Below are 23,655 nucleotides of genomic sequence, written 5' to 3' on the forward strand. Positions count from 1 at the left end.
TGGCAGGAATTTAAGCACAGCATTGCCTATTTATGTTAATACTTCCCATGGCCAGTCTCCTATTCTCAGAGATTACAGATGGTAAATTAATGCAGAGTATTTCAACTTGCATATAGAATTCCTTTCCCTTGTATCTGCCTTCTCTTTCCTCCCCCTTTTAAAATTTTATTTATTTATTTATTTGACATTGAGATTGAGAGAGAGAGAGAGAGAGAGAGATCACAAATAGGCAGAGAGGCAGGCAGAGAGAGGTGGGGGAAGCAGACTCCCTGCTGACCAGAGAGCCGGATTCGGGCCTCCATTCCAGGACCCCAGGATCATGACCGGAGCCAAAGGCAGAGGCTTAACCCACTGAGCCACCCAGGTGCTTTTTCTGCCCTTTATAATGTCACTTTGTCCCTCTTGCAGAAAAGTCTTATCCAAAGGTATCTCTTCATCTGAGCAATTAATGAAACATAGAATTGTGTGTTTACCAATTTATTCCTATTTATTTTACTTCACTTTTTGGGGGGACATGTTTAAAATACAAGCATTCACCAAAAGTTTAACACAACCAGTTACCATTTTATCCAGCAACCTAATAATTTTAAAGTCTTTGGAGGAGGAAATGCAGATAGGGGAAGAAATGAGGTGAGATTTCAGGAGTAGTTGAGAGATAGCAAAGACACATTTTACTGTTTTTAGTTTGCCATTGTCTTCCTCTATCTGTTTTTATTTTTAAAGATTTTATTTATTTATTTGAGAGAGAGAGAGAGTACAAGCGGTTGGAGTGGCAGAGGAAGAGGGAGAAGCAGGCTTCCTGCTCATCCCAGGGACTCCATTCCAGGATCTTACAATCAAGACCGGAGTGGAAGGTGATGGGTAACTGACTGAGCCACCTAGGTGCCCTGTCTCTGTTTTATGATAAATATTTTTAAACAATTCATGGATAGTTTCGTTCATTTAACTCAGAATTATGGAAACTTCAGGATGAAATAAAAATATTTCAAGTTAAGGATTTAACATTCTTTCCAAAAAAGAAACTAGTCAATTTCTTTTAAAACGACGACATCTTGAGGTGCCTGGGTGGCTCAATGGTTAGCGCCTCTGCCTTCAGGTCAGGTCATGATTCTGGGGTCCTGGGATTGAGCCCCACATCAGGCTCCCTGCTCAGTCGAAGCCTGCTTCTCCCTCTCCCACTCCCCCTGCTTGTGTTCCCTCTCTCACTGTCTGTCTCTCTCTCTGTCAAGTAAATAAATAAAATATATATATTTTAAAAAACCTGTGACATCTTAGGAGTGCCTGGGTAGCACAGTTAGTTAAATGGCCTGCTCTTGGTTTTGGCTTGGGTTGTGACCTCAGGACTTCCTGAGATTTAGCGCCCCCATCAGGCTCTAGTCAGCATAGAGTTCGGTTGAGTTTCTCTGCCTCTGCCCCTCCTCCCAGTGCTTACACTCTCTCTCTCTCTGAAATAAATAAATAAATATTAAAAACCTCTAACATTTTAATTTTATAATCATGTTTAATATAATCTTTATTAAATGGCATTAAAATGAGGCTAATTCTGAGTACTCTATGGCTGTTGATGGCATAATATTTGTTATAGTCCATTTTAAGATGAGTAACCAACCCATTTGGCTTTATTGGTATACTACAATTATTGAGCTATATGATAGCCTTGGTATTCTGATGGGTTTAAAAACTATCTTTGATGTGTACTTAACTAATGAAACAATTCCTTAAAGCAAAAATGGAATGGACCTCCAGCCTGGCATATTCCCAAAGGGACTAGATTATTTATATCAGCAAAAACAAGGAGTCATGTCTTAGTCATGTCTTTTTCTGAATTTAGTAACCCAAATGTCCTAAAATTTTTTTTGCTCCTCTTTATGCAATGTCTTCAGCTTATGGTTTCCACAATTTAAAAAGGAATTACAAGTAGTGAGAACTATAAATCTTTTGCATAGATTTATGATCATTGAATCCCTATTTTTAGATGTATTCCAAATGAAGACCGCAGCTCACTTTCTCAAAAAAACCTAAGATTGCCTTGGGTGGCCATTTACAATTTTTTTCAGTAGAGAAATTTGGAATTTTCCCAGTGGCTGCCATCTTATCAGAAGGATTTCAGATATTGGATAGTTGGGTTCTTAACAATCTTGAGAATGGTTAAAATATTTCTCTTTTACTATAAGACTGATCAGCTTTATTGTAATTGGTAGTTGTGATGCAAATTTCCACATGGTTTTTGCATTGGAGATAAGAACAGGAAAATAAAAATTGAGTAAATGAATTAGATTTAGAATGCTTTTGTACTCTAGACTCTGTAAATCAATTCTGGAATAAAATGGGTATAAACAAAGAGAAAATATAACTTGAATTTCTGATTCAGTGGGTTTTCCTTGGGAGGGTTAGAAAGTATTTGGCAGATAGCAATGGATATAATGTAAATTTAAGTTGTCCATCAGGATGGAAACTACAACATTCATCCTGAGCAGATAAAATAATTGAAAAAGCTTTAAAATGAGCCAACATAAAAGTACTTTGTATTTCTTGGAGTCAGTACTTGGTAAATTCATTAATATCAAAGAAAATAAATCTTTGGATAAACTGGTAAGTAGCTTGAGTATCAATATTGATTTGAAACACCATTATGTTGAGGTGGTAACTTAAGAGAACTTGTATCTTGAGATATTCTCCTCACAGCTGAATGAAATGTTTAGAATAATTTAACATGGTATAAGGATTAAGCAATAGAAATTGTAGGAGTAGCAATGGAGTAAGCTCAACAAGAGGCCATTCCGAAATGACCACTTTCTAAAAATCTAAAAAACACACCATCTCTAGTAATCTTCAAATATGGACTTCTTTTAGTGTTTATATACATGATAATATAGTTCAGTAGTCGGTTCTCTTAGATGTCTATATCCAAGGTAAAACTGATAGGATTCTAATTTGTAAGGCAAAAACTACCTTTAAAGAAACAGTGTCCAGACACAAGGAATGTATAAAGAAAGAACTAAAGATCTACAAATTAAAAATGGACCAATATATGAAGGAATTATGAGAGAAGCAATAGAAGTGAAAGAAATAGTATAAACACGTACTTCCATTTTGAGCCACAGGATGTCGTTGTTCTCCAAGGAGCGTATTCTTTAAACAGAAGAAAATTACGGTAATTCACAGACCAGAAAGAATCTCCACGGTTCCGGTGTTTTAAAGACTGTACACACCCATATTGTTAAGATCAGTTGGGATCTCAGGAACAAGGACTCAAAAGAAAGATCTAAAAGGACTACATCTTTACTTTGATGAAATGTTGATTTACTAACAAGAAGCAAAGCAGGATGTTAGCTTCAGGACGAGGTGGCCAGGAAACCAAGCGCTTGCTGCTCTGCGTTTTGCTCTTTGCAGTCTGGGAGGCCGGCAGTGGCCAGGTCCACTACTCGGTGCTGGAGGAGACCAAACACGGCACCTTCGTGGGCCGCATCGCCCAGGACTTGGGACTGGAGCTGGCGGAGCTGGTGCCGCGCCTTTTCCGAGTGGCATCCAAGGGTCACGCAGACCTTCTGGAGGTAAATCTGCAGAATGGCATTTTGTTTGTGAATTCTCGGATGGACCGGGAGGAGCTGTGCGGGCGGAGCGCGGAGTGTAGCATCCACCTGGAGGTGATCGTGGACAGGCCGCTGCAGGTTTTCCATGTGGAGGTGGAGGTGAAGGACATTAACGACAATCCGCCTGTGTTCCCAGCAACACACAAAAAATTGTTTATTTCCGAAACCAGGGCTCTTGACTCGCATTTTTCACTAGAGGGCGCCTCTGATGCAGATATCGGGGCCAACGCTCTGCTGATTTACAAACTGAGCCCCAATGAGTATTTCTCTCTGGAAGTTCCCACCAACGACGATCAGGTAAAACCGCTCCAATTAGTACTAAAAAAACCCTTGGACAGAGAGGTCGCTTCAGAGCTTATGTTGGTGCTCCAAGCAACTGATAAGGGCAAACCGGAGCTGACAGGTAGCATAGAGTTGCACATCACAGTGCTGGATGCAAATGACAACGCCCCAGTGTTTGACAAAGCAGTCCATCGTGTAAAATTACTGGAGAATTCGAGAAACGGTACACTGGTTATTAGACTTAACGCCTCGGATTTGGATGAAGGTTCAAACAGCCACATTCTTTATTCCTTTGCAAATGATATCTCCTCTAATACAGACACCTTTTTCCTCATTGATTCAGCCAGTGGAGAAATAAAAGTAAACGGAAAAATAGATTTTGAAGAAACTAAATTATGGAAACTTCAAATAGAAGCAGTTGACAAAGGACATCCCCCGATGTTTGGTCACTGCACAATCTTGGTAGAAATCTTGGATATTAATGATAATGCTCCGGAGTTACTGGTGACGTCGCTGTTATTGTCTGTTCCAGAGGATGCTACAATGGGAACTGTCATCGCCCTTATCAGTGTAACTGACCGTGATGCTGGTGACAACGCGCAGGTGACCTGCTCACTAACACCCCACGTTCCCTTCAAGCTGGTGTCCACCTTCAAGAACTACTATTCGCTGGTGCTGGACAGCGCCTTGGACCGCGAGAGCGTGTTGAACTACGAGCTGGTGGTGACAGCACGGGACGGAGGATCGCCTCCGCTCTCCGCCACCGCCAGCGTGTCCGTGGAAGTGGCGGACGTGAACGACAACGCGCCGGCGTTCGCGCAGCCCGAGTACACGGTGTTCGTGAAGGAGAACAACCCGCCCGGCTGCCACATCTTCACGGTGTCGGCGCGGGACGCGGACGCGCAGGAGAACGCGCGGGTGTCCTACTCGCTGGTGGAGCGGCGCGTGGGCGAGCGCGCGCTGTCGAGCTACGTGTCGGTGCACGCGGAGAGCGGCAAGGTGTACGCGCTGCAGCCGCTGGACCACGAGGAGCTGGAGCTGCTGCAGTTCCAAGTGAGCGCGCGCGACGCGGGGGTGCCGCCGCTGGGCAGCAACGTGACGCTGCAGGTGTTCGTGCTGGATGAGAACGACAACGCGCCGGCGCTGCTGCCGCGGCCCGGCGCGGGCGGCGGGGGCGGCGCGCTGAGCGAGCTGGTGTCGCGGTCGGTGGGCGCGGGCCACGTGGTGGCGAAGGTGCGCGCGGTGGACGCGGATTCCGGCTACAACGCGTGGCTGTCGTTCGAGCTGCAGCCGGCGGCGGGGGGCGCGCGCAGCCCGTTCCGCGTGGCGCTGTACACGGGCGAGATCAGCACGACGCGCCCCCTGGACGAGGCGGACCCGCCGCGCCAGCGCCTGCTGGTGCTGGTCAAGGACCACGGCGAGCCGGCGCTGACGGCCACGGCCACCGTGCTGCTGTCGCTGGTGGAGAGCGGCCAGGCGCCAAAGGCGTCGTCGCGGGTGTTGGCGGGCGCCGCTGGCGCTGAGACGGCGCCGGTGGACGTCAACGTGTACCTGATCGTCGCCATCTGCGCGGTGTCCAGCCTGCTGGTGCTCACGCTGCTGCTGTACACGGCGCTGCGGTGCTCGGCTCCGCCCAGGGAGGGCGCGTGCGGGCCTGGGAAGCCCACGCTCGTGTGCTCCAGCGCGGTGGGGAGCTGGTCGTACTCGCAGCAGAGGCGGCAGAGGGTGTGCTCTGGGGAGGGCGCGCCCAAGACCGACCTCATGGCCTTCAGCCCTAGTGTTCCTCCTTGTTCAAATTCTGGAGATAGTGGAGATCAACAGATATTCGGGAATGATGTAAGTACAGTAATTCTGAATGTATTTAATGCCTGTTGATGTCAATCGCATAATATGTTTAGCGACATTTGTGTAAGTTTATTGCTTCATTTATTTGTTTTTATTTTCTTGGGATGGTTTATTTTTAAACACACTGGAAGTCTAGCCTTTTTTATTACTTTTCACCAAAGTCTTCATGAACACAGCAGAACATTATTTAGTTGTTGGAAATAATAATAGTGGTAGTAACAGCAGTAATGAAGTAGATGGCTAGAGCTGTCTGTAAATGAAGGAGGCTAAGTTATCCAGGCGAGAATCACTGATGGGAAATGGAGGATGTAGGCAAACCTTAAATATTCTAGTTCGCAATTTTGCAACAAGTTCACTCTTTCTGTTGAATTCCGTATTCTAATTGGTGTCCTCCACTCATTGTGTTCATGTATTAAAAATCACCATAATAATGCATAACTTCATAATTTAGTTGTTTTGAGTTTTAAATGTGTTTGAATTCTTACCTTCCTATAAACGATAAGTTTATTTATTTCTAATGAGCATGGGCTGTTGAGATGGCTTCCTTTAATAAATAATTTTGTTTCTTTATAATCAGTGGCATGCTTCTGAGATACTGAGTGAAGTTTCAGTCTTACCTTTGGGGAGGACTTTACTTTTTTGTCTTTAATCCTTTAATGACTTCCTGCCTATTTTCTTCATCATCTTTGGCTGCTTCAGATAAACTATACTTTTTCTTTATTTCCTAGTGTAATTTCAGTTTTGCTAATTGCCTACCTAATCTATTGCTGCTCTTCTCCAGATTAATTCATTGATTTCCTTTTTTATTTGGAAGATTTATTTGATATTTGATCATATTCATGTTTCTTCCATTCATGGTACCCATTGTAGATCTGTATGGAAACATTTTAGGGTAGGGTAGGAAAATTCACATTTCCTTGTGCTTTGAGTTTAAGGGAGTCTTCCCATATATGGGGAAAGGTGGTACTTCTGTCTGTGTCCACCAAGCCACTAGATCTTTGAAATGACATTGATTTAAGTAGCTTAAGCATAACAACAACCAGGATAAAGTCACTTGCATATGACAGTGATGGTGTTGGTCACATTTCACAATTTGATGTTGTATACTTTAGATACATTTGATTTAAACTCATGATGTGAATTGTCTTCTTTAAAGAGATCACAGAGAACTTGTATTTAGACCTATAAGCATCTAAATCAATTGATGTGAATTTTTATTTTGTTCTTTATCTTTTTTTTTGCTCCAGTGTACAAGTTAGAAGACTTTATTTTTATTTTTTAAAGATTTTATTTATTTATTTGACAGACAGAGATCACAAGTAGGCAGAGAGGCAGGTGGTGGGGGGAGGGGAACAGGCTCCTCGCTGAGCAGAGAGCCCTATATGGGGCTCAATCCCAGGACCCTGGTATCATGACCTGAGCTGAAGACAGATGCTTAACTGACTGAACCACCCAGGTGTCTCTCCCATGAAAATCTTTGAATGTGTGTGGGTATTTGAGAATTCAGTCTTCTTCAGTTTTATTGTTGTCTGTGAGATTTGTGCTGACTGAACAAATGATCTGTGATCATATAAGTGTGTATACTTCAATGAGCCATGAAAGCAAAGAGTGAACATCAATGAGTATATCCTATAATTTTGTTAATACAGTGTTGGGTAGTATTTTTAATCTATTGTTTTTGAAGACTCTCCTGAGTTTCCAAGAATGGTTTCAAGATTTGTTTCTCTGGGATGCCTGTGTGGCTCAGTTGGTTAAGCAGCTGCCTTCGGCTCAGGTCATGATCCCAGCGTCCTGGGATCGAGTCCCATATCGGGCTCCTTGCTTGGCAGCGAGCCTGCCTCTCCCTCTGCCTCTGCCTGCCATTCTGTCTGCCTGTGCTCGCTCGCTCTCCCTCTCTCTCTCTCTGATAAATAAATAAAATCTTTTAAAAAAAAAGATTTGTTTCTCTGTTATGTTTTCAATAAAATATTACTAGACCTGTTATGCTGTATTAGTGAATGATGAGGACTAATAGAATATTAAACCATGTACTCTAATACATGACTAGCAGGATATACAGTAGAAACTTAAGACTGGTGGAAGCTGGGTGCCACTCAGTCATTAAGCATCTGCCTTCAGCTCAGGTCATGATCCTAGGGTCCTGGGATCAAGCCCCATATAGGACTCCCACCTGGGTGAGAAGCCACTTCTCCCTCTTCCACTCACCCTGTTCATGTTCCCCATCTCGCTGTGTGTCTCTCTCTGTCAAATAAATAGATAAAATATTAAAAGAAAAATAAATTTAAGACTAAACAGATTGGGATGCCTGGGTGGCTGAGTCAGTTGCGCATCTGACTCTTGGTTTCCTCTGGGATCGTTATCCCATGGGATTCAATCCCTCATGGTCCCCTCATGGAGACCCTGGTGTGGAGCCCCAGCTTGGGCTTCATGTTCATTGGGGAGTCTGCTTGAGATTGTCTGCCTCTGCCCCTCCCCCTATATGCTTTCTTTCTCTCTCTAAAATAAATAAATAAATCTTAAAGAAAGGTTTGGGTTAGTAAAACTCTGGCACAAAGTTCTTCAGTTTTTCAATCGATTTTACAAAATCAGTGTTAATAACAATATTGATGTGAACTTCTTGGCATTAGCTTATTATCAGATCTCAAGCTTATCCCTAAAGATGAGTTCAAAGATAGCATAATCTCTTTTGTATGAATTAGTTGAGATGGTGCTATCTGAAACATCACAGCTAAAATGCAAAAGATGGGTCATTGCTTCATACAATAATCAAACTCTATTATGACTTGGTGTTCATCCAGGGTCTTTTCATATACTAAAAAATACCATATTACTGGAAAGTAATTGCTAAATTAACATCTGGTTTTAGTTCAGACATGTAATATTATCTACTTGGGTATACTTTCTGTTGTTCATCTCTCTGTTTACCTTTGAGGATTCCATATTGTATGTACTATCTCAATCCCCAAAGTCCATAATGAAGAGGTTGGAGATCTCTTGCTTCCTTTTTCTCTAAGATAAATCTAACAGTCTTCTGATAGTATGTTAAGTCTACTGTTAATGTAGTCTGATGTTATATTTTGATTAGAGGCCCTTATAACTGATTGTTTCAGGGATGCATAAGATAATTTTGTGTTGTAAAATGTGACAAGTATGCTTGCTTTATTAGTTTTTTTAAGAAAGATTTTTCTATTTACTAAGAGTGCTAGCAGGATGACAATATGGGGAAAAGAATAAATTCGAGGGATGCCTGGGTGACTCAGTGGGTTAAGCCACTGCCTTTGGCTCGGGTCATGATTCAAGTGTCCTGGGATGGAGTCCCACATTGGGCTCCTTGCTCTGCAGGGAGTCTGCTTCTCCCCCTGCCTCTGCCTGCTACTCTGTCTGCCTGTGCTCACTCTCTCTCTCTCTTTCTGACAAATAAATAAATAAAATCTTTTTTAAAAAAAGAATAAAGTTGAAAAAAGAAACAAAATCTAAATTAGCAATAGTGTCTGTGTGCATTCAAGACAAGGAAAAATACTAAAATGCAAACAAATATACTAGTAATTTTTTCTTGTGCCATTTCAATATTTTTAAAGTGGGGAGGAATCATCAATCATACAACAAAATATTCAAACTAGAGTGATATTTACTCTAAATCACTTTCTACTTTTAACTTCCATTGGATTCTCTTTTGACACCATTAAATCCAAGGCTACATAAAAAGACAAAGACACATAACTGAGTTACATCTTCAGGCAATGATAACTCATATCAACAATACTTATGTTCTACTTGGTATTTTATGAAACTGAATTTACACAAACATTAAAATCACTTGGAATTTGGTTGAATTGTTTGATCATTTTAAGTGTGTGTGTGTGTGTGTGTTTAGCACAGTAATACATATTTAGAGGAGGTCTAATTAAAAATCCTTTCCCTTGTTTTGGATGAACTTATGATCTCAAACCCAGAATTCCTTCGACAAGAAAAAGGTCATTCAGCAATTTATTGAGTGCCCACTGTGTGCTGGGAACTTTGCTATGTGCTAGCCTACCTCATGTCACACCCACAATGCTACAACAGCTCCCTGCTGTTCTCCTGGGTTCTAGTCTTATTCCCTTCAGTCCACCTTGCATACCTCACCAGTCTCAGCTCTCTTAAGTCTTTTTTTTTTAAAGACTTTATTTATTTATTTGACAGACAGAGATCACAAGTAGGCAGAGAGGCAGGCAGAGAGAGGGGGAAGCAGGTTCCCTGCTGAGCAGAGAGTTCCCTGGGATCATGACCTGAGCCCAAGACAGAGGCTTTAACCCACTAAGCCACCCAGGCACCCCAGCTCTCTTAAATCTTACCTTACTCTTTTGGTCCAGCACATCCATTGGCTCCCCAATACCCCCAAGGTCAAGTCCAGTTCTTTAATCTGATGGTTAAGTCTTCCATGCTCAGGCTATGCCCTCTCTAACAGAATTTCCTATCAACTGTATTGTCTCTTTGGTCCTCTCCTGTGCCTGGTACTCAGAGGTGCTATTTAATAAGCACTTGTTAAGTGATAGGGAAAAAAAGCCAGCTATTTTCATGAATATATCCTGACAGATAAACAAAAACCAATGTAAATGACTTGGAAATACCAGTATGACCCACAGATTTTCATGGTGACTTTTATTTATTTCACTGAATTATAAAAAAATTATTTTATAATTGAAAGACATCTTCTTCCATATCATTGACACCATCACATAAAGTGTCACTTGATACCTCATATTATACAGTTAGCAAAGTAATCTCCCTAATAAATCATGTATGTCAAATATAAATTTCATTTATATAAATAAATTTTTCCATTGTGAATTCTGTTTTATACACTAAATTTGAAAACATATTTTTGTTTTTCAATGGATATAAGATTGCTTGCAACAAAATGCAATTAAATGTAAATAACAAAAAAGAATTGCAACTAAAGAAAATAGGTATGAATAGAAGGCGCAAGTGCACAGAGATGAGAACACAACATACAGAAATTAAAGACTAAAGAGTTGTTACTAATACCTCAAGTTTGTCTTTGAGTTTCCTAGCAGCCAAAATAACAAAAAGAGATTAGAAGTAAAACAATTCAAATTTGATAACATTCTAATATGAGAAACAATATCTTTAGGAAATGTTTAACCATAGTTTTTCATAAGGCTACCTGTAGAACTAAACTTAGTGTGTATTATGTAGCTAAGTAAAACCACAATTATATAACTCTCAATCAAATGTAGGAACAAAAATTTCTACTTTTTGTTAAGAAAAAAATATCATTTTCCACATACCATCACTTTCAATGGGACTTATACTACGAATGTTACCTCAATAGGCACTTTGGAAATATTATTTTGAGGATAAAGATGAAGCACATCAAGTGAATTATATTTTTCTCTTGAAAATTCTAGTGTACGATATAGTGCACAGTACTCACAATTCAGGCGCAAGGTGTCGCTCTTTACTTGGTTGAAATAGCTGTTTCAAGGGTTGTTCTGAACTGCTAGGAACGCCCCCCACACACAAAAAAAACGACTCCATCATGCCGAACGCTACTGTTAAAGGATACTTTGAAACTTCTCAAAAATTCAGCTAGATTTTTAATCCCAAACCGGAGTCTCTGCTGCTGTAAGTTTAAAGAACCTTATTTTGGAAGTTAATGTCGTATGCGATGTTCGGCTCTCAAAGAAGGGGATTGGGCACTCAGCGTCTGCTGCTGTCGCTTCTCCTCCTTGCAGTCTGGGAGGCCGGCAGTGGCCAGGTCCACTACTCGGTCCTGGAGGAGGCCAAACACGGCACCTTCGTGGGCCGCATCGCTCAGGATTTGGGGCTGGAGCTGGCGGCGCTGGTGCCGCGCCTTTTCCGAGTGGCGTCCAAGGGTCACGGGGATCTTCTGGAGGTAAATCTACAGAATGGCATTTTGTTTGTGAATTCTCGGATCGACAGGGAGGAGCTGTGCGGGCGGAGCACAGAGTGTAGCATCCACCTGGAGGTGATCGTGGACAGGCCGCTGCAGGTTTTCCATGTGGAGGTGGAGGTGAAGGATATTAATGACAATCCACCGGTCTTCTCTCTCAAAGAACAAAAGCTGCTGATTTCTGAATCTAAGCAACCCGGCTCTCATTTTCCTCTAGAGGGAGCTTCCGATGCGGATATAGGAGAGAATGCTCTATTGACTTACAGACTAAGTCAAAATGAGTATTTTTCTTTAGAATTACCAACACATAGTAAGCAGACTAAAAGACTGTCGCTTACATTAAAACAATATCTGGATCGAGAGAAAACTCCAGAACTTAATTTGCTATTGACAGCTGCAGACGGGGGGAAACCAGAGCTCACTGGCACCGTTCAGCTTTTCATCCAAGTCTTGGATATTAACGACAATGATCCGGAATTTGAGCAATCAGAATACAAGGTGAGATTGATGGAAAACGCTGCTAAAGAAACATTTGTGATAAAGCTAAACGCCACAGATCGAGACGAAGGAGTCAATGGGGAGATAGCCTACTCTTTGATGTCAGTGAAGCCCAAAGGAAAACTCTTGTTTATACTAGATGAAAATAACGGAGAATTGAGGGTCAATGGAACTTTAGATTATGAGGAAAACAAGTTTTATGAAATTGAAGTACAGGCCACAGATAAAGGGAATCCCCCAATGGCAGGTCACTGTACAGTCTGGGTAGAAATATTAGACGCCAATGATAATGCCCCTGAAGTCACCGTGACTTCCCTGTCTCTCCCAGTACGAGAGGACACTCACCCTAGTACTGTCATTGCGCTGATCAGTGTATCTGACCGTGACTCTGGTGCCAACGGGCAGGTGATCTGTTCTGTAACGCCAAACGTCCCTTTCAAGCTCATGTCCACGTACAAAAATTACTATTCATTGGTGCTGGATGGCGCTTTGGACCGCGAGAGCGTGTCGAGCTATGCTCTAGTAGTGATCGCACGGGACGAGGGGTCGCCTCCGCTCTCCGCCACCGCCAGCGTGTCCGTGGAAGTGGCGGACGTGAACGACAACGCGCCGGCGTTCGCGCAGCCCGAGTACACGGTGTTCGTGAAGGAGAACAACCCGCCCGGCTGCCACATCTTCACGGTGTCGGCGCGGGACGCGGACGCGCAGGAGAACGCGCGGGTGTCCTACTCGCTGGTGGAGCGGCGCGTGGGCGAGCGCGCGCTGTCGAGCTACGTGTCGGTGCACGCGGAGAGCGGCAAGGTGTACGCGCTGCAGCCGCTGGACCACGAGGAGCTGGAGCTGCTGCAGTTCCAAGTGAGCGCGCGCGACGCGGGGGTGCCGCCGCTGGGCAGCAACGTGACGCTGCAGGTGTTCGTGCTGGACGAGAACGACAACGCGCCGGCGCTGCTGCCGCGGCCCGGCGCGGGCGGCGGGGGCGGCGCGCTGAGCGAGCTGGTGTCGCGGTCGGTGGGCGCGGGCCACGTGGTGGCGAAGGTGCGCGCGGTGGACGCGGATTCCGGCTACAACGCGTGGCTGTCGTTCGAGCTGCAGCCGGCGGCGGGGGGCGCGCGCAGCCCGTTCCGCGTGGCGCTGTACACGGGCGAGATCAGCACGACGCGCCCCCTGGACGAGGCGGACCCGCCGCGCCAGCGCCTGCTGGTGCTGGTCAAGGACCACGGCGAGCCGGCGCTGACGGCCACGGCCACCGTGCTGCTGTCGCTGGTGGAGAGCGGCCAGGCGCCAAAGGCGTCGTCGCGGGTGTTGGCGGGCGCCGCTGGCGCCGAGACGGCGCTGGTGGACGTCAACGTGTACCTGATCATCGCCATCTGCGCGGTGTCCAGCCTGCTGGTGCTCACGCTGCTGCTGTACACGGCGCTGCGGTGCTCGGCTCCGCCCAGGGAGGGCGCGTGCGGGCCTGGGAAGCCCACGCTCGTGTGCTCCAGCGCGGTGGGGAGCTGGTCGTACTCGCAGCAGAGGCGGCAGAGGGTGTGCTCTGGGGAGGGCGCTCCCAAGACCGACCTCATGGCCTTCAGTCCCAGTCTTCCACCTGGTCTGGATAAAGAAGTTGGAGAGGAAAGGCAGGAGGCAGGATCAAATCACCCTGGGCAGGTGAGTTCTATAGATTTCCTCTTATTTTGTAGTCTGTGTTAAATTTTTAAAAATCCACTTCATTTCACAGAAAAACGTAATGAATATTCTGTATTTTGAGTATTAACGTTTTAGACGACTGTAAATGTTTTAGAAAACAATTTCTGTTAGTCAAATGCCAACTGATAAAAATCTAGTTTTAATTATGCGATACCAGGTTTTTTAGCCAATAAATGCCCCATGTCTCCAAATGTTTTGGTAGAAAATGGTAAAGGAAGATGCAAAAATGACTCTCCTGTCAGCACTTTATTAGATATAATGTATAATTTTCAGTTATGTACTTGGACCACTTATTTCATCTCTAAACCTCATTACTCTAGATAATTCCTGTGGCTATTTACATTTGCTTGTCCTCTTTGTCTTTTAACACTACCTTATGCTTTAACATTTTCACATTATTAGATAGCTTGACTTTTCTCACTTCCGGCTTGTATCAAAGATTGAACACTCTTTTCTTTAAGTCTGAAAACATTTACCTTTTTCTGTAGAGTTAAACATGGGTCATACATTTGTTTTCCATTAAATAATCTTTAGTTTTGCCTCAATTGATAATATAAAACCTGTTTTCATATTATTTGCAGTTAAAAATTCAGTCTTGCAGTATTGTTTGGTGGTTTCATTGAAATAATGGAACTTAAAAGTTCTGCCGATTAATTTTATCGCATGTAATGGGTACAGATTTATCGACAACATAGTCAAACAGAGCTCCCAGATTTATGCTTACAAAGTTTACTAGGCAAATAAAGTTATTCATATCACTCCACCACATCTTGGAACTCTCTGAAGAGATGCATCTAGAAGATGCATTTAGAAGACATGCATTATAATATGTGCAATATATGCTGGTTGACAGTCTGACCCAAATTTTGTGGATTCATCTAGAAAGGAAAATGTTAAGTCTATTAAAGTGAAATGTAGGTTATCATTTTCGCTTATCTGGCAATTTAAATTTCCTGTCTTTAAATGCTTTATCTCCGATGTTTGTGAAATTTTCTTTTAATGTGCTATAATCTTTTCTGATGATTCTAACCAAAGGTCATTTACCTTAGGTCATTCTTCTAATTCAGTGATCCCTAGCTATATGTAGAGTGGTGGAGTAACAGATTTCTTTGAGAATTTGTTTTTTTTTTTTTTTTTTGACAGAGAGAGATCACAAGTAGACAGAGAGGCAGGCAGAGAGAGAGAGAGGGAAGCAGGCTCCCCGCTGAGCAGAGAGCCCGATGTGGGCCTCGATCCCAGGACCCTGAGATCATGACCTGAGCCGAAGGCAGCGGCTTAACCCACTGAGCCACCCAGGCGCCCGAGAATTTGTTTTTAAAAAATATTTTATTTTTTTATTTGACAGACAGAGATCACAAGTAGGCAGAGAGGAAGGCAGAGAGAGAGGGGGAAGCAGGCTCCCTCTGAGCAGACAACCCAATTCAGGGGCCGGATCCCAGGACCCTGGGATCATGACCTGAGCTGAAGGCAGAGGCTTCACCCAATGAGCCCCTCAGGCACCCTTTCTTTGAGAATTTGATGAAATTCATATGTGGCTATTGCTCCTCTTTAGCTTTAGGGGCTAAAATTTCTTTATTCTATAGTAGGCAACCAAATTAAAACACAAAATGTTTCATACTTAAAAGATTAAGCTATCATATCACTTATGAAACTGTAAATGTATAAATGTGAATGTTAGGTAGGGCACACATTATTATCCATCTCCAGATGAAGTTTTTGGAATGGCTCAATGTCATATAAATTAATAAAGATATTGGAATATTTTAAGTACATGCTAAATTTGTGCAAATTCTTATTTTTACAGTATACAAGTAGTCAATGTACAGTTTTAGATAATTCCAAATTATATGAGCTATTTTCTACAAATTTTGTGTCTTTCATACTTATTTTTAGTTTCAGGATTACAATTCAATGGTGTAAAATTATAATTTTAATATAATTTCCATCTTCTAGTTCAATAGTTTAAGTATTAAGCTAATTTTAGATGTTCTTTATCTCTTTAGTAATTTAATTATGTCTAACAGTGTGTGAGGACTACATAACTAACACACTACTTTTTCAATAAAGTTTCTAAGCAATCATTGTACATTGACTTTTTTTGAAAATAGAAGATAGAAAATGAAGAATCAGGGTAGTGGTGTTAGACAATTTAAATAGCCCAAAAGCATAAAAATTCAAAATTTTTAGATTACTTTAGAACCAGTTTTATAGTTGATTTAAGTTATCTTTTACTTGTGGGATGATTATTATTACTTCCTGGTTTTATAAAGATTTCTTATCTCACTTCCCTTCATTATTATATGTAAAAGGATTGGTGACAAATTGTTGGCTTAAAGATTTTGACTTGAATTTTAATGAGCTTATAAACTCTGTATTTGTTTACAGTTAGCTGTGGAATCTTTTCTGTGTTTTGTTTTCCCTTAAAGCTGATCTTGAATTAATTAATAAAATTATGAAAAGTCCTTTGATTCTCTCTTGCATCATAGTCATCATTCTGATTAGTTTTCTTTCTTTTTTTTTTTTTTTCCATTCTGATTTTCTGAAGAGAAGCAGATTTTGAGGGACTACTAACTGGCCTGAAGGGCACATTTAAAGGGAGACCAAAAGTTCATTTTGAAATTTATATTCATTAGTTAGAGAGACTGGGCTCCAAAGCATCTCACAGACGTTTTTCATATTAGGGATCCACAGCCACTTTAGAATACTGTGAAATCTGGAGGTTTTGATTCAACATTTTACATGAAAGTGCTTTCCTCCTGCTAAAGTGAAACCTTACAGGATCTGTACCCAAGCTTCATTTTAATATGTTATGGGAATAAGAGCATTGTATGAAAAGTCATTGCATTTGAGCATCAAGGAACCAAAAACGACATATTCCACATTTATGATGAATTTTTATATCCAACGGAAGTATGAATAAAATAATTTATATGAATGAAATATTTAGTTAGTAGAAATACTTTAGTTTCTTTTTGGGGGGGGGGGGTTTCTCCTAAAGTCCTACAGTGAAGTGCTTGTGAAGGATAAAAGTCGTTACAAGTGAGAATTGTAAGCAAAATAAGGCCAAGCGTGATGTATATTATTCTTTATTTTATTCTCCATGATAGGCAAAGAGTTGCTTCTGACATTCTGTATTTCAATGATTATGATAGACTTTGAAGCAGAATATTTTAAAAACTGCAGTATAATAGAAATGACTGTGCTTTGTTACTAATATTTTATACATTAAAAAAATAAGCATTTACAAAAAAATCCATGAAAACATCCAAAGGTCAAAAAATTTAATGTGTCCCGAGAAGTGGCTAAACTAGAAAGAACCTCACCATCTGTCTTGTACTTACATAATCAGTCACATGATGTCGCTGTACACTCAGAAGGTGAAAAGGAAAAATTTTGTCTGCGCGCCCAGATTCCAACCTTTGACAGAATAGGATCGACTCCATATTGACCGGAATGCTGGGTAAATTTTACTATATCTACACCTACAGGAAGGGAGACTGCTCACAAAGGTTCGCAGGTGAGCGATCCCTTAAAACCAACAGTCCCACCTCGGAGATCTTGTTAACTACAATGGTGTTTTCCTGGAGAGGAGGCCCAGGAGCCCCGCGATTGCTGCTGTCGCTTCTGCTCCTTGCAGCGGGGGAACCCGGGAGCTGCCAGGTCCACTATTCGGTCCCAGAAGAGGCCAAACACGGCACCTTCGTGGGCCGCATCGCGCAAGACCTAGGGCTGGAGCTGGCAGAGCTGGTCCCACGCCTGTTCCGGGTGGCGTCCAAAGGACGCCGGGACCTTCTGGAAGTAAATCTGCAGAATGGCATTTTGTTTGTGAATTCTCGGATCGACCGGGAGGAGCTGTGCGGGCGGAGCGCGGAGTGTAGCATTCACCTGGAGGTGATCGTGGACAGGCCGCTGCAGGTTTTCCATGTGGAGGTGGAGGTGAAGGACATTAACGATAACCCACCAGTGTTCAGAGAAGAAGAGCAAAAGGTACTGATTTCTGAATCTGCCCCGTTAGATTCTCATTTTCCTCTAGAGGGCGCTTCGGATGCGGATATCGGTGTAAACTCTCTTCTGACCTATAGGTTAGGTCTAAATGAGTATTTTACTCTTAAAATAATAACGAAAAACGACAAAAGTATATTGCCTGAACTAGTTCTACGGAAGTCTTTGGATAGAGAGGAAACTCCGGAACTTAATATATTGCTGACCTCCCAGGATGGAGGTAAGCCCGAGCTAACAGGATCTGTTCAGATTAAAATAAGCATTTTGGATGTGAATGATAACGCTCCAGAGTTTGATAAGCCTGGCTATAAAGTAGTGCTGTTTGAAAATGTCCCAAACGGCACGAGAGTGATTCACCTCAACGCTTCTGATCCAGACGAAGGGGTGAATAGAGAAATTTTCTATGGAATCAGACTGATTTTGCCAGTGAGTGAGAAATGCATGTTTTCAATAAATCCAGAAACAGGTGAAATCAGAATTTACGGGAAATTGGATTTCGAAGAGAATAATGAGTATGAAATTCAAGTTAACGCCATTGATAAAGGGATTCCTTCCATGTCAGGTCATTGTACAGTCCTAGTGGAAGTTCTGGATCTGAATGACAATACCCCTGAGGTAATGATAACTTCGCTGTCGCTCCCGGTGCTAGAGGATGCTCAGGTGGGCACCGTCATCGCCCTGATCAGCGTGTCTGACTGTGACTCTGGCGCCAACGGCCAAGTGACCTGCTCACTAACACCCCATGTCCCCTTCAAGCTGGTGTCCACCTTCAAGAACTACTATTCGCTGGTGCTGGACAGCGCCTTGGATCGCGAGAGCGTGTCCAACTACGAGCTGGTGGTGACAGCACGGGACGGAGGATCGCCTCCGCTCTCCGCCACCGCCAGCGTGTCCGTGGAAGTGGCGGACGTGAAAGACAACGCGCCGGCGTTCGCGCAGCCCGAGTACACGGTGTTCGTGAAGGAGAACAACCCGCCCGGCTGCCACATCTTCACGGTGTCGGCGCGGGACGCGGACGCGCAGGAGAACGCGCGGGTGTCCTACTCGCTGGTGGAGCGGCGCGTGGGCGAGCGCGCGCTGTCGAGCTACGTGTCGGTGCACGCGGAGAGCGGCAAGGTGTACGCGCTGCAGCCGCTGGACTACGAGGAGCTGGAGCTGCTGCAGTTCCAAGTGAGCGCGCGCGACGCGGGGGTGCCGCCGCTGGGCAGCAACGTGACGCTGCAGGTGTTCGTGCTGGACGAGAACGACAACGCGCCGGCGCTGCTGCCGCGGCCCGGCGCGGGCGGCGGGGGCGGCGCGCTGAGCGAGCTGGTGTCGCGGTCGGTGGGCGCGGGCCACGTGGTGGCGAAGGTGCGCGCGGTGGACGCGGATTCCGGCTACAACGCGTGGCTGTCGTTCGAGCTGCAGCCGGCGGCGGGGGGCGCGCGCAGCCCGTTCCGCGTGGCGCTGTACACGGGCGAGATCAGCACGACGCGCCCCCTGGACGAGGCGGACCCGCCGCGCCAGCGCCTGCTGGTGCTGGTCAAGGACCACGGCGAGCCGGCGCTGACGGCCACGGCCACCGTGCTGCTGTCGCTGGTGGAGAGCGGCCAGGCGCCAAAGGCGTCGTCGCGGGTGTTGGCGGGCGCCGCTGGCGCCGAGACGGCGCTGGTGGACGTCAACGTGTACCTGATCGTCGCCATCTGCGCGGTGTCCAGCCTGCTGGTGCTCACGCTGCTGCTGTACACGGCGCTGCGGTGCTCGGCTCCGCCCAGGGAGGGCGCGTGCGGGCCTGGGAAGCCCACGCTCGTGTGCTCCAGCGCGGTGGGGAGCTGGTCGTACTCGCAGCAGAGGCGGCAGAGGGTGTGCTCTGGGGAGGGCGCGCCCAAGACCGACCTAATGGCCTTCAGCCCCAACCTTCCACAGTCAGGAGAAGATTGTTTAAATCCTTCCAGTGAAGTAAGTCATTAATATAATTTAAGTATATTTGTTTCCTTTAATAATTCTTTGTTAGGATGTAAATACATCCTCTCTTTTTTCTTCGTGTTATCTTTTAACCAGGGAACATCTTCCGTGGTATGATCATTCTCTCATTTTGAAATTTTTGTGTGTTTCATGTTCATTGGAAACTTGCATTTGAAAACTCACTTGAAGTTTCATGTATTAGTGAGATACATAGGTGAAATACTGGCTTTGGATCACCACATTTTAAACTTCCTAATTCTATCATTTTTCCTGTATTATTGGCCTTGAGAAACATTAGTACATAAGAGTAAAAACTGCATAGGTGTTTGAAAACTCAAGTTTATTTTTTATGATATTTTATAATTTCATGATCAGAGAATATTTGCAAGAGAAGTACAAATAATTTTCAGATACCATTAACTGGATTCTTTTGCCATTCCTTATATACATAAGCTTCTAAAATATCCTCCTGAATACCATTTTAATTTCAGCACAACGTCCTTCAGATATTATAATAATAATAATTTTGTTGTTAATTCTAAGGAATAATTTTGTTATTGTTCACACAGAGTGCCTTCTTTCTTTTAAGTGAGATTGGCTACTTACTGTACTATTCTTCTTTACATAAAATATAATAAAGTAATTGCATATTTAATATATTATAATATGCACCTGAATCAGGGTGCATCTTGTAATTGATGGTTTATAATAACTTTATTGACTGTTTTTCTTTCTTGGTAGCACATAAGTAACGGTGCATCTTAGAATTAATGACTACTTTTGAATTCCGTAAAATACAGTAATACTTACTGATCCCCTGTTATTTTGTAGAGCCTATGCTATGATCTCTAACTGTATCATTTCATCTAGTTCTCTAATCAGTCCTGGGGCACTTAACTGGCTCAGTGGGTGGAGTACTCGACTCTTGATCTCAGGATCCTGAGTTTGGAGCCCCACCTTGGTTGTAGAGATTACTTGATAATAAAACCTTTTAAAAAAGAAACCAGCCTTATGGTGCGAGTACATATTTATCATAGTCACTTTGCTGATGAGGAACCTGAAGCTTAAGCCACAAATAGAGAGTGAGAAGTAGCCCAAACTCAGTTTCAGAGGATCCCAAACCCATTATGGTGCACTACTGCTCTGAGACTATTATCAGTTAAATCTTTTTTTTTTTTAAAGATTTTATTTATTTATTTTGTCAGAGAGAGAGCGAGCGAGAGCAAGCACAGGCAGACAGAGTGGAAGGCAGAGTCACAGGGAGAAGCAGGCTCCCTGCTGAGCAAGGAGCCCAGTGTGGGAATCGATCCCAGGACGCTGGGATCATGACCTGAGCCGAAGGCAGCTGCTTAACCAACTGAGCCACCCAGGCGTCCCTATCAGTTAAATCTTTTATTTATTTTTTGAGATTTATTTGAGTGAGAGAGGGAGAGTGCATGTGCACAAGTGTGGGGGAGGGGCAGCGGTAGAGAATCTCAAGGAGATTCTCCACTGAGTCCAGAGCCTGTGAGACCATGACTGGAGTCGAAACCAAGACTCAGACACTTAACTGGCTGAACCACCTTGGTACCCCCCAGTTGAGTCTTCTAAAATGTATTTAGCTTACTTCACATCTTGTAGTTTTTTCCACAAAAATATCCAGAGGCTTCTATGACTAGAGACTAAAGGCTTAAATCCTTCAAGCTAGTAGTGAAGGAATTAAACTTTCCTGCCTTTGCTTACTACTGTCTCAAATATCTTTAGTTTTTGAATATGAAATATAACATATGTTCAATCAGTAATTTTAAAAAGATTTTATTTATTTATTTATTTATTTGAGAGAGAGAGAGAGAGAGAGAGAAAGAACAAGCATGAGTGAGGGGGCAGACACAAATGGAGAGGGAGAAGCAGACTCTCCGCTGAGCAGGGAGCCCGATGCGGGGCTTGATCCCAGACTCTGAGATCATGACCTGAGCTGAAGGCATATGCTTAACTGACTGAGCCACCCAGGCACCCCCCAATCAATAATTTTTTAATACATATACAGTATTAAAATATACCACCTAGGTTATTCCCTGCAAGGTAGAAGTAGGGGTGGGTTCCAGAGATTAGGCATGTTTTATCGAAGAGTGCCTTGAAAGACAGATAACTTTTTCACTGGAAAGTTTTACTGATGGAGAGATTAGTATGAATAAATGAGCAGAGTTTGCTTTAGTGACTGTGTACTTGAAGGATGTAACAGGGGAGATTCTTCAGGTAAGAAATCTAGTAAGGAATTTTTCAGAATTTTCTAGTTATCAGGTAATGGAGACAAATCATGACAGTCAAAATAGATTGAAAGAAACATGTACAAAAGGCATTAGCATATTTAGAAGCAACCTAATAATGAATGATTCATTACAAATGATAAGAGAAAGACAGAAATTGGGATGACACCAACTTTTTTGTTTGGTCATTTAGGATGATGAGATTGCCATTAACCAATATGTAGAATACAGTTGAAGAAATACTTTGTGTATGTTTGTCCAGCTAGCAAATAGAAACATTTAAGAAAATGTTATTCTTTCGATGCTAAGAGAATGTCATTGTGATTAGAAATACAGGTCAGGAGCTCAGGGACAGATTATAGATCTAGATTTGGGAGTAAGTCCCTTATGGGAAAAAAATCTATGAAAGTATAAAATCAGAAAAGACAGATTAAAAAATGAGAACAACGTGTCCAAGTAAAGAATTAAAGTGAATATGTATGTTCATTCTTGCGATTGCTGTAGCAAAGTACTAAAACCTGGGTGTCTTAAGATAACAAAATTTGGTTCTCTCACAATTTTGGTGGATCAGAAATCCAAAATCTAAGTGTTGCCAGGGCTGTACCCTCTGAACCTCGAAGGGAAAATCTGTTGTCTCTTGCACCTTCTGATGGCTATCAGCAGTTCTTGGCTTGTGGCTACATCATTCCAATCTCTATCTCCCTGGTCATATTGCCTCCTTTTCTGCATATCTTCTTATCCATATGTTTTTTTAATAAGGATACATGTGATAGTACTTTAGGGCTCACCTGGGTAGTCCAGGCTAAACTCCTTCAATCAATAATTTTTTGAATACATATACAGGACCCTAAACTTAATCATGTCATTTGCCAAGAAAGTAATACTAATGGGTTCCAGGGATTAAGACTTGAGCATATCTTTTAGGGGAGTCACTATTCAATCCACTATAATAGGCTTAAAATCATAAGTAGGCTATACAACAGACAGCAGAAATAAAACTCCAAGTACAATATATCAAGTAACTGTTAGAAGTTTAAGGTAGAGAGAAGGGTTAAACAGAACTTGCTTTTCCCACAAGAAGTAGCAAATTTAAATGTGTATGTATACTGTGTGTACATATGTATGGGCATGTGTATATGTAAAATATATATGTGTGTATATACATACATATGGACACATGAGTGTGTTTGTAGTGTGAGGAAAAGAAGCAAGTATAAAAAGATACTGAAGATGCAACAGGTAGATTAAGAACGAAGATGAAAAAAGGGGAAAAGAAGAAAGAATGAAGATGAAAATGAGGGGTGCCTGGGTGGCTTAGTCCTTAAGATGCTCCCTTCCACTCAGGTCATGATCCCAGGGTCTTGGGATCAACTTTTGCGGTTGTTGTCATTGTCATTGTTGGGCTCCCTGCTCCGCTGGATGCCTCCTTCTTCTCCATCAGCCTCTCTTTCTGCTCGTGCTCTGTCAAATAAATCAATAAAATCTTTTGAAAAAGTATGCAGGTGAAGATGAAAAATATGGGGGCATCTGGATGGCTCAGTCAGTTAAACGTCTGACTGGATCTCAGTTTGGGTCTTGATCTCAGAGTCTTGATCTTAGGGTCGTGAGTTCTGGCATGGAGCCTACTTAAAAAGAAAAC

The 23,655-nt window shown here is 43.0% G+C and overlaps 5 protein-coding genes across 5 annotated transcripts in view; all 5 read left to right on the top strand.

The window, feature by feature from the left end:
- LOC131832160 (protocadherin alpha-1-like) overlaps positions 1 to 23,655 on the top strand; it is a 157,107-nt gene that overhangs the window by 55,558 nt on the left and 77,894 nt on the right.
- Positions 1 to 23,655, top strand: part of LOC131832159 (protocadherin alpha-3-like) — a 149,815-nt gene that overhangs the window by 48,263 nt on the left and 77,897 nt on the right.
- Positions 1 to 23,655, top strand: part of LOC131832161 (protocadherin alpha-6-like) — a 119,504-nt gene that overhangs the window by 21,175 nt on the left and 74,674 nt on the right.
- LOC131832162 (protocadherin alpha-7-like) overlaps positions 1 to 23,655 on the top strand; it is a 109,355-nt gene that overhangs the window by 11,026 nt on the left and 74,674 nt on the right.
- Positions 17,205 to 23,655, top strand: part of LOC131832158 (protocadherin alpha-C2) — a 114,516-nt gene continuing 108,065 nt past the window's right edge. Inside the window, exon 1 of the mRNA XM_059174814.1 lies at positions 17,205 to 19,764. Within this exon, the coding sequence (XP_059030797.1) occupies positions 17,278 to 19,764 (2,487 nt within the window). The 5' untranslated portion in view covers positions 17,205 to 17,277. The remainder of the gene's footprint in view (positions 19,765 to 23,655) is intronic.

This window comes from Mustela lutreola, chromosome 5 (genome assembly GCF_030435805.1).
Source record: "Mustela lutreola isolate mMusLut2 chromosome 5, mMusLut2.pri, whole genome shotgun sequence".
Taxonomy (NCBI): domain Eukaryota; kingdom Metazoa; phylum Chordata; class Mammalia; order Carnivora; family Mustelidae; genus Mustela; species Mustela lutreola.